The following is a 13,620-nucleotide window of genomic DNA, read 5'->3' on the forward strand; positions in this document are numbered from 1 at the left end:
TTCAAAGGGTGGAATATTCTTCTTGGAACTTTTGTACACCTTTTTATTTCGTAACTATGCATGCGACAAGTTCTTTCTTGCAGAAGTGAAATTTCTTTTAGCTCAGTTTCACTAAATATATTGTTTTATGCTCAATGATTTTTCTTTCTGCAACACCAAGTTAAGGCTATCGTGTTCTCTTTTTCCTTAACGTGTTTGATCTAGCTGATTTTCCTAAAAAGTTCACTCCACGTTGGTTGCAAACCTGTGAATCCATTGATGTGATATCATTATTCCATATTTTGATCTTCGTTGAACCATGATTAGTGTTGCTTCGTGGAAACTGCCTACATTTCTAAATCCTCATGCAACTGATCATTTCTGGCCATGACATGTTTGGGACATGGTCCATTGATGTATGGACCTTTCAAAATTGATCGGACAACTGAATTATCTTGTTGGTAGCCTACTACGGGAATTGAGATCTAATTCAATCTCATCCTATTTTCATGACCTACCTTATGTTCTTTCAAGCTTTGTTGGGATAATCCAAACCAATTGTTGCGAGTTAGTGTGGAGATTCAAAGCAAAAGAGCTGAAATTGTAATTCTTGTTTCCTTGAGTGATTTCTAAACTCTTCTAATTTAAAGACGTTTTAGCAGTGTGTTATAATTTGAAATCAGTCCATATCCAAGTTAAGACTGTTTGATTAAATTTTGAGTTCTTGATACATATTTCGATTCTTGATGCAACATTGTTGGGAAAGGCAAAAGCTTGATCTTTTAAGATACACATGGGAAATAAGTTTTATAGACCGGCACGCACTGAAATGATATACCAGCCAGAAGTGTAGACATGACCAATAGAATGAGACGAGGAATATTTCGCATTTACGAACCGCTCGTAACGAGCTAGAAATTGAATGTCGTGTTATGTACATAGATAATGAGATGAGAAAAAAATGTTAAGAAAATTTTAGGCACTTGGGCCTGATCGTCTTGTACGGTGTAGAGATCTAGGTGAAAATAGTTGATCGATCGATACGAGGATGATGAATAAAACTAAGTGAGCAACGAGGAATGGAGTATTTAAAGGTCACTGCTACAATACGACAATTGCCGAGAAAATAAGAGTATGTTAACAAGGTGACACCATCAACAAAGAGAGAAACGTTCGAGTCAAGATATGTCGAGTAGGAAAGGAATCGAAAGAAAGAACGCGTGGTATCCCCACCACCTGCTCAACTAAAGTAGAGAATTAGGAACATTAGTATAAGAATATTCGCATAGGAAGAAAATGGAGGGAATGTTGGAAGAAGTTTTCAGTGATATGTTCACATCTTGATGAAGTAGACCGAAAGTGAAAATGGCGAAATAAGTTTGTCTCTATTATAGACATGAGATTAGGACCGTTAAGAAAAGTCATGTTGGATTACCTTTCCTGACGGATAGAGAGTCGTATATTACAATTGACTCGAAGTCATGATCAACCCTAAATATCTAGGACAACATACAAAATGATGACTAAGGAGTTGGAAGAACTCAAGATGCAACTGCAAGAACTGTAAAACCTGGGTTTCATCAAATTCAGTATGCCACCTCGGGGTGCACCAATGCTATTTTTGAAGAATGATGGAACGCTGAGAATGTGCATAAATTATCGAGAGCAGAACGAGATGACACTTTAGAACATGTTTCCACTAACGGGAATAAATGATTGGTTTGATCAGCTTCGAGGAGTTGGTGTCTTTGTGAAAATGGAATTGACATCTGAATACCATCAATTGGAGTCCGACAAGATGTACCCAAGATGGCCTTCCGAACTAAATATGGTCATTATGAGTTTATAGAGATGCCTTTCGGACTGACTAATACCCCGGCTGTATTTATGGACCTTATGAATCGTGTGTTTCATCCATACTCGGACAAGTTCGTCTTAGTCTTCATAGACGATGTCCTTATCTACTCAAACAACGAGGAGGAACATGAAGAATATTTGAGGACTACCTTGGAGACGTTAAGGGTCGAGAAACTCTACGCCAAGTTCAGTAAGTGTGAGTTTTGGCTCAGAGAAGTGAATTTCCTTGGGCCCATAGTGAGCACAGAAGGAATCCGAGTGGATCCCGCCAAGGTTGAGGCGGTACAACAGTGGAAAGCATTTTCAACACCAAACGAGATTCGGAGTTTCCTAGGCTTGGCAGGATACTACCGAAGGTTTATAGAGGGATTCTCCAAGATAGCGAGACCCATGACCCAACAACTCAAGAAGGGAGTGAAAGTCGATTGGACCCCAGAGTGTGAGGCAAGTTTTAAACTCTTGAAGGAGAAGCTAACTAGTGCACCGATTCTAGCCGTGCCAGATCCTGGAGTGAACTACGTGGTATACACTGACACTTCGAAGGTGGGACTTGGATGTGTGTTGATGCAGAACAACAAAGTGATTGCTTATGCATCACGATAATTGAGGCCACACGAGTTGAACTATCCAACCCATGACTTGGAGTTAGCAGCGGTAGTACACGCCTTAAAGATATGGAGACATCATCTCTACGGAGTTCGGTGTGAGATCTTTACGGACCACAAAAGCCTAAAGTATTTCTTCGAGCAGAAAGATTTGAACATGCGGCAACGAAGATGGCTCGAGTTGGTGAAGGACTACGATTGTGGCATCAATTACCACCCCGACAAAGCAAATATAGTGGCAGATGCTTTGAGCCGGAAGGACCATTCCCAACTGGTTACTTTTCTCACCAAAGAAGAAAGCCTGATTCGCGAGTTTGGTAAGATGCGTTTGGAAGTGGTGATGGCACCTGAAACAGTGGAAACACGAATCGCCACTTTAGCTGTTGAACCTGATCTAAGGTCAAGAATTATTAAAGCACAACGGATGGATGCGAAATTTGAGGAAATTCATGTAGAAGTGCGAACCGACGAATCTGAGAATTTTAATGAAGAAGCTGACAATACCCTTACTTTCGAAGGAAGACTATGTATGCCGGATAATGAGGAGCTCAAAAACGAGGTTATGAGTGAAGCACATGAGACCCCTTACACCGCCCACCCAGGAAGTACGAAAATGCATCAAGATCTGAAGAAGTCCTTTTGGTGGAATGGTATGAAGAGGGACATAGCGTCATTCGTTGAGAGATGTTTAGTCTGCTAGCAAGTGAAGACTCTACATCAACGACCGTATGGAAAGCTACAACCGCTAGAGATTCCTGAGTGGAAATGGGAGCACATCGCCATGGATTTCGTGACGGGGTTGCCGAGGACTCTGAGAGGGAACACCGCTATTTGGGTAATTATAGATCGACTTACCAAGAGTGCGCAGTTCATACCGATTCTCATAAGCTATGGGTCCAACAAACTAGCTCAAATTTACATAAAGGAAATAGTTCGATTGCATGGAGTCCCAGTAACTATCACGTCCGACCGTGACCCAAAATTCACCTCAAGATTTTGGATGAGCCTACAGAAAGAGCTTGGAACCAAATTGAACTTTAGCACAGCGTTTCACCCGCAAACTTATGGACAGTCCGAAAGAACAGCACTGCCACTGATTGAGTTTGCCTACAACAACAGTTTTCAAGCAACGATAAATATGGCGCCATATGAGGCATTATACGGAAGAAAGTGTAGATCGGCGCTCTACTGGGATGAAGTTGGCGAGAGAAGAATACTTGGACCCGATGCTGTTGAAGAAATGGTAGGAATCGTTCGGCAAATTCGTGAAAGGATAAAGCAAGCCCAAGACAAACATAGATCATACGCGGATGTACGACGAACCGACTTACAATTCCAAGCTGGCGACAAAGTTTTCCTGAAAGTATCCCCGTCAAAAGGGATAACACGATTTGGCGTCAAGGGCAAATTGAAGCCGCGATTTATTGGGCCTTATAAAATTCTTGAAGGAGTGGGTCTCGTTGCATATCGACTGGCGCTACCACCACACCTCAGTAATGTGCACAACGTTTTTCATGTGTCGCAGTTACGAAAATACGTGTTCGACCCGAAGCACGTGATCCGTTTCGAAGAAGTCGCATTGAATCCAGACTTGAGCTACAAGGAGAGACCCCAATCTATCTTGGACCGAAAGATACAGAATGTGAGAAATAAAACTGTTGCTTGTGTGAAAGTACTATGGGGAAATCATGGGCATGAAGAAACCACATGGGAGAATGAGGATAAGATGATGGAATTGTACCCTAAACTCTTTACTTGAGTGTAACAAATTTTGGGACGAAATTTCTATTAAGGTTGGTAGGATTTAACGCCCCGTTTTTCTAAACCTAATTTTTTTGGAACTATAAAGTACTTGCATTTAATGCAATTAATATTGCGAGGGTCCGTCAATTTATTGTTAAGTGGAATTTGTCGCTGGACTAGAGTTTTGGGAAATAAATTACTGCGCGAATTTAAAATAATTCATTTCCGTGAGGAATAAGTATATTGGACTCAATTCGTGAGCTGGATCGAATAAATGGGATAAATAATCCAGTTCGTGATAAATAAATTGTGGACTACACAATTTAAAATAAAATACAATGGACTGTGAATTAAACTAGTCTAATTAAATATTTTCTCTATTGACTTGGTCATAAATCGACATTAATTCAAATCTTAATTAGATATTCTGTAGAGATTTTCCTCCTCCGTGATGAGATATTCCTCCTCCGTGATCTGCAAATAAATACCAAATTAATTCAAAACAAGGAAAAAGGGCACGGGATTTCGAATTCCTCTTCCCTCACCTCACGTTGAAACCGCCCACTCCACTCTCTCCCATAAATCTCTCCCCAAACCTAAACTACCCGTCAGCCATCTCCTCTCTAATATATATTTTTTTTCTAAACCATTCCCCTTATTCTCACATCTCTGCAACGCAACTCTGCAACGAGAATTCAAGAAGTTTTCTTGTTGAAATCCACGGCAGACTTCGAAGGGTGCCGAATTCCTAGATCAATCCTAATTGTGGTAAACAAATTCCCTATCGATTTGTACCTAAATTGCTTCTGTTTCAAAAGCTAACATCGGTGATTTCTATTAACAGAAATCGGAATTTCCAGCTTCAAGAATCTCCTTTCCAACCTTCTGAACTCCACAAGTCCTACTCACGGAGGTATAATTCCTACCCAATTCCAAAGTATGATTTTCTTTGCTTTCAGTTCACAACATATCATCATACTCTACTCCCATACATAACTTAATCAACAATCAGAATTTATCGAAGTTCACCATGTGAATTGAACAATCAGAACTTATATGTTTACAATGCGAATTGAGTAATCGGAATTATCTGTTCGGGGCTGTTTCGGGGTGGTTCGGATTGGTTTCGGGATGAATAGGGGGTTGCGGTGATGTTTCGGGGCTGCACGACCACCGACGGAGCAGCGGCGAACAACAGCCCGGCTCTGTGCAGCGGCAGCAGCAGCGGCTGACTTCAGACAGCCGAGACGGTGGCTGGACGACGGCCACCAGCAGCGACGGTGTGCGACGGAGGATCGGCGGCGGGGGTTTGAGCCGTTCGTCGGCGGCGATGTACAACGGGAGCTAGTGCTCCGAACAGAACCCGGTCGGCGGCGCCGCTGCAAATTACAATTTCGGCGGAGGAGCTCGACGATACGCACCTTCCCGGCGAGCAGCGGCCGGCGCCGTGGAACGAATTGGAGAAAACCGACGGAAATTTGGAGGAATTCGCTGCAAATTGTTGACGAAGAGAGAGGAATAAGAAGAGAGAGAGTCGAGAATGGGGTGTGCGAGTTAAAATTGGGCCTTGGTTTAAAAATTGGGCCTTTGTTCTATTTAAGGAAATTGGGCTTAATAAATTAATTGGATGATTTATTATTTAAGTTTGGGCTCTCTTTTATTTTATTTGGGGCTCCTTAACTAAATTGGAGATATAAGGTGGGGAAATAATTAAGTTTTGGGCCGATATTTAATCGTGACGAATTATTTAATTAAATCCTGGGATAATTTTGAAGCATGAATAATTTATCCCAAGTCCGGAAAATATATAATTTTTCGTAACAAAGGGAAATAGTTGCGATAATTCAGTTGTGCGCTTAAATAAATTTTGGAAATTTATTTGACATCGTGGTGGAAAATACGAGGAGCCAACGGAGGAATTATGGGCGCAAGCGGCCGCCGAATAATCGAAAAAATGAGAGATAAATAACTTTAATTAGGAGGCATGCATTTATTTTTTATTTATGTGAAAAGTGTGTTGATTTATCTATTATCTAATTTTAATGGGGAATCCTCGCAAGTGAATCGTGATACTAAGGGGAAGAAAGTACTTGAGAATTAAACAGTCGAGGTGGGCTTTCTTTTACTAAACTCTTTTACGTTTTCAAAAGTATGATTATGGTGGAATAAGGGTGGTTTAAATTGTTATGTCATGCCATGTTTGTTTGGATGATGAGATTGTCGCCTGATGCTTAGTTTGTGAGTTCGTTCATTAGGCTATAGGGCTATGTTGAGATTATTGCCTGATGCCTAGTTTGTGAGTTCGCTCCATTAGGCTATAGGGCTATGTTAAACGAATTCGGGTCTGAGTAGGGCCGCAAACCCTATCAGGGTGTGTACACAGGTGGGATCGTGAGCCGTCCTAGCTAGTCGGCCGGTCTCGTGGGCGAATAGTGTGGCCACACTTTCGTCGCACTATGGTAAGAGGATGTGAATGATTGGTTGTTGAGAAAGTGGGGAGATTGTTTTGCCTGGCCAGGCTATGAAACTGTTTTTGTGATACTCGATGATATTTCTTTACTAAATGTAAAACTCGAGTTCATTATGGTATGAATGACATAACTTTATCAACTATTTTCGGCGTGTGTCCACTGAGTATATTAAGTACTCAGCCCTGCATGTGTTTTCCCTATGTGCAGGTTTTAAAGGCGACGAGAATATGGTGGTGTTGAGCAAGTAAATCGGAAAATGAATTGTTTATCCTTGAATTATGAGTGTCGTTGTGTCTTCACACATGACGTCACTCTCTCTCTTGGTCGTTTCCGCTGTGACATTTCTTTTACTTACCATTTATTGGGCCTTCAACTCAAATTGTTTGGATATTGAATATTTGGGATTTTGTTGGATAATGTCAACTCTTGGTCATTTTCTTTAAATATTAATTGTAGGTCAAACTCATTATCTAAACCCTAGTTCTCTTCGTCTGATTATTAAATTCTTTTAATCACGATCGCCCGTATTTATTAATCCTAAAGGACGGTCGTGACACTAGGAGTATTAATTTATATTTTAATTCTTATTATAGTAGGTGGTACTATAAAATTAGGAAAGAAATAAAAAAGAAAACGAGATTTAATCTGTTTATTAGAGGATTCATGTTTAAATCACGATTCAAAAGGACTCGATGCTATATTACAAAAACTCAAGCTTCCACTCTGCGTGGAAATTGAAGAATCTACGCCATATTTTCTCATCCTGCTTCGAAAATATGAGAGCTTATAGGATTTACAGCTGCTTACAACACAGAGGTGTAAGGAGAATATGTTCTTCTTTTACTCTTTTTTCTCGCATTCATGAATATGACCCCTCATCAAAACCGGGTCTTTATGCCATTCTTGGCGCCATCAATGCTACCTGCATTTCTCCCAAACCCACATCGTGTTTTGCGTCTATCACCGCTTTTCGCCACTTACACGCCACTTCTTCTATTCATAACCACGACGGTGCTGATGGTAAGCTCTTCTGTTCTATTTTGTAGGGTCGTTTCTAGTGCCTACCATGTGTTTGATGTATTGTCTCGAGTTTTTTATGCTACTTTGTGCTTTATTTGGGTGGAAATTTGTGTTCTTGAAGCCAGAGTTATTTAGTCTACGCCATATTACTTGAGGGCTTGTTCTCGACTTAGATCATGGCCTTCCGGCATTTTCTGGTTAGTTTTGATAATGTTTGCTTGCATTTTATGTATGGGTGAAGAAGCTTCAGATGAATCAAATGGAGAAGTGGAACCAATTGATTCGTGGGAGGAAGAGGATGAAGCTGAGCCTGAGGTGTGGTTTAAATTTAATGATCATTGATATTTAGCTGGATAGTTAGCAAACTTGATTCTTTGTTAACATGAAAGTGTGGAAAAAACTATAGGTTGGTGATGGTGGAGGAGTTGTTCTTAACAATTGCCCTTGGGGTGAGAAAGCATTATCTATAGCTCAAGAAGTTCTTCGGGAGTTTAGTGAAGAGATGCAGCTCTATGCGTTCAAAACGTCTCCTCGAGGTTACATCTATGTGAGACTAGATAAACTTTCAAATGAGTAGGTCTCGTGTCGCGTTAGTCCTAGTAATCATGGAACAAATGTTAGAGCATGATTATCGTTTACTGTTTTCTGTCCTTGATCAGATACGGGTGTCCCAGCATGGATGAGATTGAGGCTTTCAGTCGCCAATATAAGATATCATTGGATGAAGAAATCCCAGATGATTTAGCTCTTGAAGTAATATTTACATGTTTTGACTGGCTCTACTACTTTCATGTTTGTACATCTGATTCTATTTCCTCGATTTCTTTTGTAGGTATCGAGCCCTGGTGCAGATCGGTTGCTGAGAGTACCGGATGACCTGCTGAGGTTCAAGGATATGGCAATGATTGTCAACTATTTGGAAGATTCAGATACCAGATCCCCAGAAAAGGAAGTAGTGTACCTTCTCGACTCCATTGAAACAGAGTCGAAATGCTGTGTTTGGAAGCTGGCAGACGTGAGGGAGAATCGAGACCCTGCAGCTAAGGGAAGGCCAATGAGCCGCAAACAGAGAGATTGCAGGCTAAAACTACCGTACCATGTGATAAAGCAGGTAAAACTTTACATGGGTTTTTAGCGAAGGCAGTAAGTCTCTCAGTACACAATTTTTTAGTGCAAATCTACCATGAAATGTTTAACAAGATTCATGGGGCACCCTTCTTCCAGTTTTGAGTTGTAATCCCTCAAATTCCCGTGTCTCATGAATTGATCAATGAAAAGTTTTTAGTACTATCTTATAGTTGTTGAATTCTCTCTTGCACAACTGTCATCCCTCTCATCTCTCTCTCTCTCTCTCTCTCTCTCTCTCTCTCTCTCTCTCTCTCTCTCACACACACACACACACACTCACAGCATTGTCAGTCACCAGATAGGAAAAACGAACCATGAAATTGGCAGTTGAAAATAACATAGTGCAACTGGATAAGTCCACAAACTATATATACATTAGTTTTTACACACCAAATCTAGTAGTTATGCTGCATATTCACACATTGCAGCAGAGAGAGGCAAAAGGGTATTCGGTAAACACTAAATACTCATCCCAGGCTCAAACCTCGTCTGAAATGCCTATTAAGTGAATCCCTCTTGATCTGGACAAGCTTGTCGTAAACACACCATGGAAAGCTGATGTAGTGAACCCTCCTATTCATCCCCACATTGTAGCAGCCGTAGAAAGAAGAATCATAAGTCACGTGATACCAAGCCGAAGCCATTGCATAGGCATCCCGCGATTCACTTCCGTTCTTGAACCACGACCTAGCCTCACTCCTAAGGGCCCTCACGGCTGCCCCAATAGCATCTGCATCTTTCCTCCGATCAAAAGTCTTTGACGTCTTCATGATGGCACCGCTCAGTATCTCAGCCTCAGTCTTGATGCCATAGTAGTCCATCAAGTTCCCCAGCTTGTAATCATACTCAGTCTTGTACTCAAAGGCTTCGTCAATGTACTCTCTGAATCCTTCGACTTCCATGTCACTATCGTAAGATTTTATAGCCACTTCTATGGTGAAGCTCTTCACAGAAGATGTGTGAGGGGCGATATCCTTCACCTCGCGGTAGAGCTTCCCGATGACCCGCTCCGATTGGTACGTCGTCTTGTCGGGCTTGTCCATAAAATCTGGGTACTCTTTCACACGAAGGTAAGGAGGGATTTCTGCAGGGATTCCGGTCTTGGGAAAGTCGACTGCAACTGAGAAAAGTCTGGCCAGCTCTACACATGGACTGCTTAATGCCATGCTAAACTCTCTGTCAGCAAAGACAGTATGTGCATTGGCTATGATCCCCAAACTGTCGTTAACAATGTAATTTGTGAAGTATTCTTCAACTTCCTGCACCACAAATTAACATTTTATTGTAGAAACGTAGCTTTGTATCAAGTTTTGCAAATAATGATTATTACCTCAATGGTAACATCATGATCAAGTTGTGTGTTTGGAGCAGGATTATAAGTCATCGGAGATTCTTGACGAGGCGGAATCAACTGAGGATCCCAACACACGAAGTATATGTCTCCATCCAAATCACTCCCAGAGCACTCATTTGGATGAGGTCTGATTAGCAACACAGTATGTTTCAGAATGATTTGATGAAATTGAACAGTGTGATACTGTGAAGGAGTCAGTTTTTACCTCTTTCCCTTTTGTGGGAAGACGACGCAGTCCACCATGTGGCTTAGTTCTGGCACGTTGACAGCTCTGAGAACACGGACGTCGCCCGGGTGCAGACACGGGTTCTTAGCCACAGCTACCTTTCCTGTAATGGTGTACTTGAAGCCAGTTGAATCCCCACTGCTTCCGGTGCCTGAAAATTGCACAAACACCTGTCCGTATTCCAAGGTGCCAGTTTCATCCATACATCCCATCATTTGGCGAGCTTGTGGGACGAATATTCTTGCCTTCACCCGTAAATCGAGCAGTTTTGCTGAGCGGAAATTCTGCAGCATCATTGAGAGAAACGGCTCTTCATCAGGCTTGTAGCCGCATTTCAACATTTCTTTCAAGATGTTGGTATTTTCTCCGGGAGCCATCAAGTCCAGTGCTTCCTCAGCTTTTAGTGGATCGACTAAGATAGCATCGAGCTGAGCTACTGCCTCCCTCTGCTTCACCAGAAAGACGCGATCACTCACTCCGAGGGTGGACAAGAGTGTGATGATCTGGCGATTCATGAAACACGGTTGATACTTGCTCCATGATAGAACATCTAGCTTCGTGTTGTCTGATTGATACTTCAGCATACTATCCCTCAATGACAGCTTTACCCATGAAGTGGGATCGACTGCAACGACACCTTTGTAGCCACCGTACCTGATCTGAAAGGCAGATGGAACACTACCTCTGATTTTACATTTATAAGCAACCCTTCGAGCAAAATCAGATGATATTTTCCCTATCCCATCAGAAAAGGTATATGTGGTTCCATCTGTAACAACCTTAACATCAGGGATTCTTTCAACCTCTTCCCGAGCAACACTTAGTGTTTCTGTCGACGAACCAAAGGACTGACCAAGCCTTGCAGCATACTTTGCGACATTCCGTATGGAACTGAAATCACCCATCCACTGCCTTATAAAATCAGCATTGAGGTTTCTAGCTGAAGCAGCAAACATCCAGAGGGAATTCTCCCTCAACTGACTCGAGGAGAATGCAAGAAATTCAAACTTCTTGTCCCCTATTCTTATGCCATTCCTCAAGGTAGAAAGTACTCTCTCGTACAGCTTTGTCCTTCCATTGCCAATAGAGGTGGCTACCCTTGGAGATAGGTCAGTTGAATACATCTTATCCCACTCCTCATCAACGAACGAAACACGAAGGAAATTGTCAATGTGGCCAGAAAATTGGCGGAGGACACGGTTTGACATGTTCACTTCAGGTCCAGCGAAGTAGACTTTGGTTGGAGTAACTTGAACCCGGTGAACATACACCAGACCATCGTCCAAACTAATGGTAGGAGATTTAGGTAGTTCCTCGGATGTTTGGTACTTATGGTATTGCTCACGAAGCCATGCCACAGGATCATAGCAGCATTCCTTTAGAAAGTAAAGCTTTTCTAATGCATGCTCTATGTATCTAATATCATACATTTCGGGATTCACACAACGGAAAAATTCTCTATCTAGTTTCATTCCAGGAATGCATCCGTTTTGCACCAACGTGCAGACCTTGAACAATAATCTGTAAGGCAGCTCAACCCCACGTGGGGGTTGCACAATCGGAACCAGAGGTGAATCTGCAGAGAACGGGGCTCCATTCTCTAAGACCAATGGTGTGTCACTTACACTGTAGTATACAAAGTTGTGCTTAAAATCTGGGAGCTTCGTGCCATGAGGAATCTGGAGACACATGCCAGAAGATTGTCCGATACATGATGGAGTGAAATCTGTCGTCCTAATCCACTGATCATCCGGAATATCCTTGAAAAAACAATAAATTGAATCGAGCTTCTTGTGGATCCGAGGAGCTCCATATAACTGAAGAATAAAGGCATAAATATATCAACCTACATCAAAAGTTCCCAAACGCATGGATTACAGTATATCATAATCAAACAACACTATCATATATCATGATCAAGGTGTATGTAGTAGCTGCAAGAGCAAAGAACAGCTACAAAACAATGTAATGTGGCAAAAAATTCTATTTTCAGTTGGAGAAACTAAAGTTCATACAGATAAATGATGTAACAAGTAGATAAGCACTGGACCTGTATGAGAAGAAGCTTTGCAGTTCGACCACTCGAATTATGCAGCACAATCTGCCATATATTTTCGTACGACAGCTGAAGCCTGTATTCAACATTACGATGGCTCAAAAAGAAGTGAAATTTCTTCAGCCCTGCTCCAAATTTAACAGAAACATCTTGAGCTCTCCATAGCACAGAAAACTTTTGTTTAGACACCTGACACCCAAAATTCAGAGTCACACCATCCATTTCATGTTTAAATGCTTTAGGATTCACAAAGTTGGTATCCTGTTCAAAAGCCTTTAAATAAGAGCGACTAGTTCCCATATAATAATAGAGGCCAATATTTGCCAAATGTATGATATCCTCAGCATATTCTCTACTTGTAAACTGGACTTTGGCATAAGCCCTCGAACCCCTCTTCCCCGGCCTCACTTCTAGCGCCTCCACAGCTCCCGGGCACGTACGGTCCTCCAAGAACTTTTTCACTTCTTCAGCAGCAATAAGTTTGGGGAAACCAGAAACATGAAGTGTCTTTCTCATTTTCACAGTGAAAACTGCAATTTAATCACAAATGCAGTTTAATCAAGAGTAACAAGAGAACCAAAAGCATATCCAAGGAAACCAGGTAACCAAATGCAGTTTGATCAGATTAGGGCTGATTTTTTTATTTTCTTTTTCTCTTTTTTTAGTATTTTCACCAAAATCATCACCAATAATTCAATGAAGACAAGAAAAGGTCTGACACAAATTCATACAAGAACTTAAAAAATTTCAAGAATCTACATAATCACAAGAGTCATATTTTACAGATGGATCTAACAAATATGTGTATGTTATGTGGGAAAATTCAATCTTAGAGAGTGATCATTACATACATATACATATACACGTAGAGGGAGGTTTGAGAGAGAGAGAAATTACCCTAAAATCGAAGAGAGTGAAGTGGGAAGTTGGAAGTATTTTAGTTACTACGAGAGTTGAATGATCAAGGGATGAGCTTCTTCTACCAAACCCATTCCAAGAAAAGATTCAACTTCGAGAGAGAGACTAAGGTTGAGAGTGAGTGACTCACTGTATTTCAAGTCAATAACGTTTCTTCACAGTAAATCAACACAGATTCTTTGAAAACATACTTTAATCATTTACTAATTCATTGCTGACGAATGGAGTCTTGCGTATATTGCCCAATTAAAGGAGAGAATATG

The 13,620-nt window shown here is 41.3% G+C and overlaps 2 protein-coding genes across 4 annotated transcripts; one reads left to right on the forward strand and one right to left on the reverse strand.

Moving 5' to 3' along the window:
* The first annotated feature begins 4,720 nt into the window (after positions 1–4,720).
* Positions 4,721–8,972, forward strand: LOC121794904. Of its 3 annotated transcripts, none has more exons than XM_042193301.1 (7): positions 4,721–4,952; positions 5,029–5,097; positions 6,863–7,675; positions 7,920–7,990; positions 8,082–8,248; positions 8,335–8,428; positions 8,508–8,972. In XM_042193301.1, the coding sequence occupies exons 3-7, from the start codon at positions 7,348–7,350 to the stop codon at positions 8,808–8,810; spliced, it is 963 nt and encodes a 320-aa protein (XP_042049235.1). In that variant the 5' UTR covers positions 4,721–4,952; positions 5,029–5,097; positions 6,863–7,347; the 3' UTR covers positions 8,811–8,972. The 3 variants fall into 3 exon arrangements, with proteins under 3 accessions (XP_042049235.1, XP_042049233.1, XP_042049234.1); XM_042193299.1 differs by having other exon boundaries at positions 4,722–4,952; positions 7,917–7,990; XM_042193300.1 differs by having other exon boundaries at positions 4,722–4,949; positions 7,917–7,990.
* Positions 8,973–9,102: 130 nt separating this feature from the next.
* On the reverse strand, positions 9,103–13,555 carry LOC121794903 (probable RNA-dependent RNA polymerase 1). The gene is made up of 5 exons (XM_042193298.1): positions 13,337–13,555; positions 12,434–12,969; positions 10,363–12,200; positions 10,134–10,284; positions 9,103–10,062 (listed from the first exon to the last, which is right to left on the reverse strand). Exons 2-5 carry the CDS (start codon positions 12,953–12,955, stop codon positions 9,271–9,273), a joined length of 3,303 nt encoding a protein of 1,100 aa, XP_042049232.1. The 5' UTR covers positions 12,956–12,969; positions 13,337–13,555; the 3' UTR covers positions 9,103–9,270.
* Between the last annotated feature and the right edge of the window lie 65 nt (positions 13,556–13,620).

The sequence above is a fragment of the Salvia splendens genome, chromosome 3, assembly GCF_004379255.2.
Source record: "Salvia splendens isolate huo1 chromosome 3, SspV2, whole genome shotgun sequence".
Taxonomy (NCBI): Eukaryota; Viridiplantae; Streptophyta; class Magnoliopsida; order Lamiales; family Lamiaceae; genus Salvia; species Salvia splendens.

Bases quoted from the DNA above. Each gene is read 5' to 3' on its own strand.
- LOC121794904 (XM_042193299.1), top strand. From the start codon at position 7,348: ATGCTATATTACAAAAACTCAAGCTTCCACTCTGCGTGGAAATTGAAG. The intron at 7,991-8,081 runs GTGTGGTTTAAA...AAAAAACTATAG, and splicing joins AGGATGAAGCTGAGCCTGAG to GTTGGTGATGGTGGAGGAGT. The intron at 8,429-8,507 runs GTAATATTTACA...TTTCTTTTGTAG, and splicing joins CAGATGATTTAGCTCTTGAA to GTATCGAGCCCTGGTGCAGA.
- LOC121794903 (XM_042193298.1), bottom strand. From the start codon at position 12,955: ATGAGAAAGACACTTCATGTTTCTGGTTTCCCCAAACTTATTGCTGCT. The intron at 10,285-10,362 runs GTAAAAACTGAC...GTTGCTAATCAG, and splicing joins TTCCCACAAAAGGGAAAGAG to ACCTCATCCAAATGAGTGCT. The intron at 10,063-10,133 runs GTAATAATCATT...TTTGTGGTGCAG, and splicing joins ATCATGATGTTACCATTGAG to GAAGTTGAAGAATACTTCAC.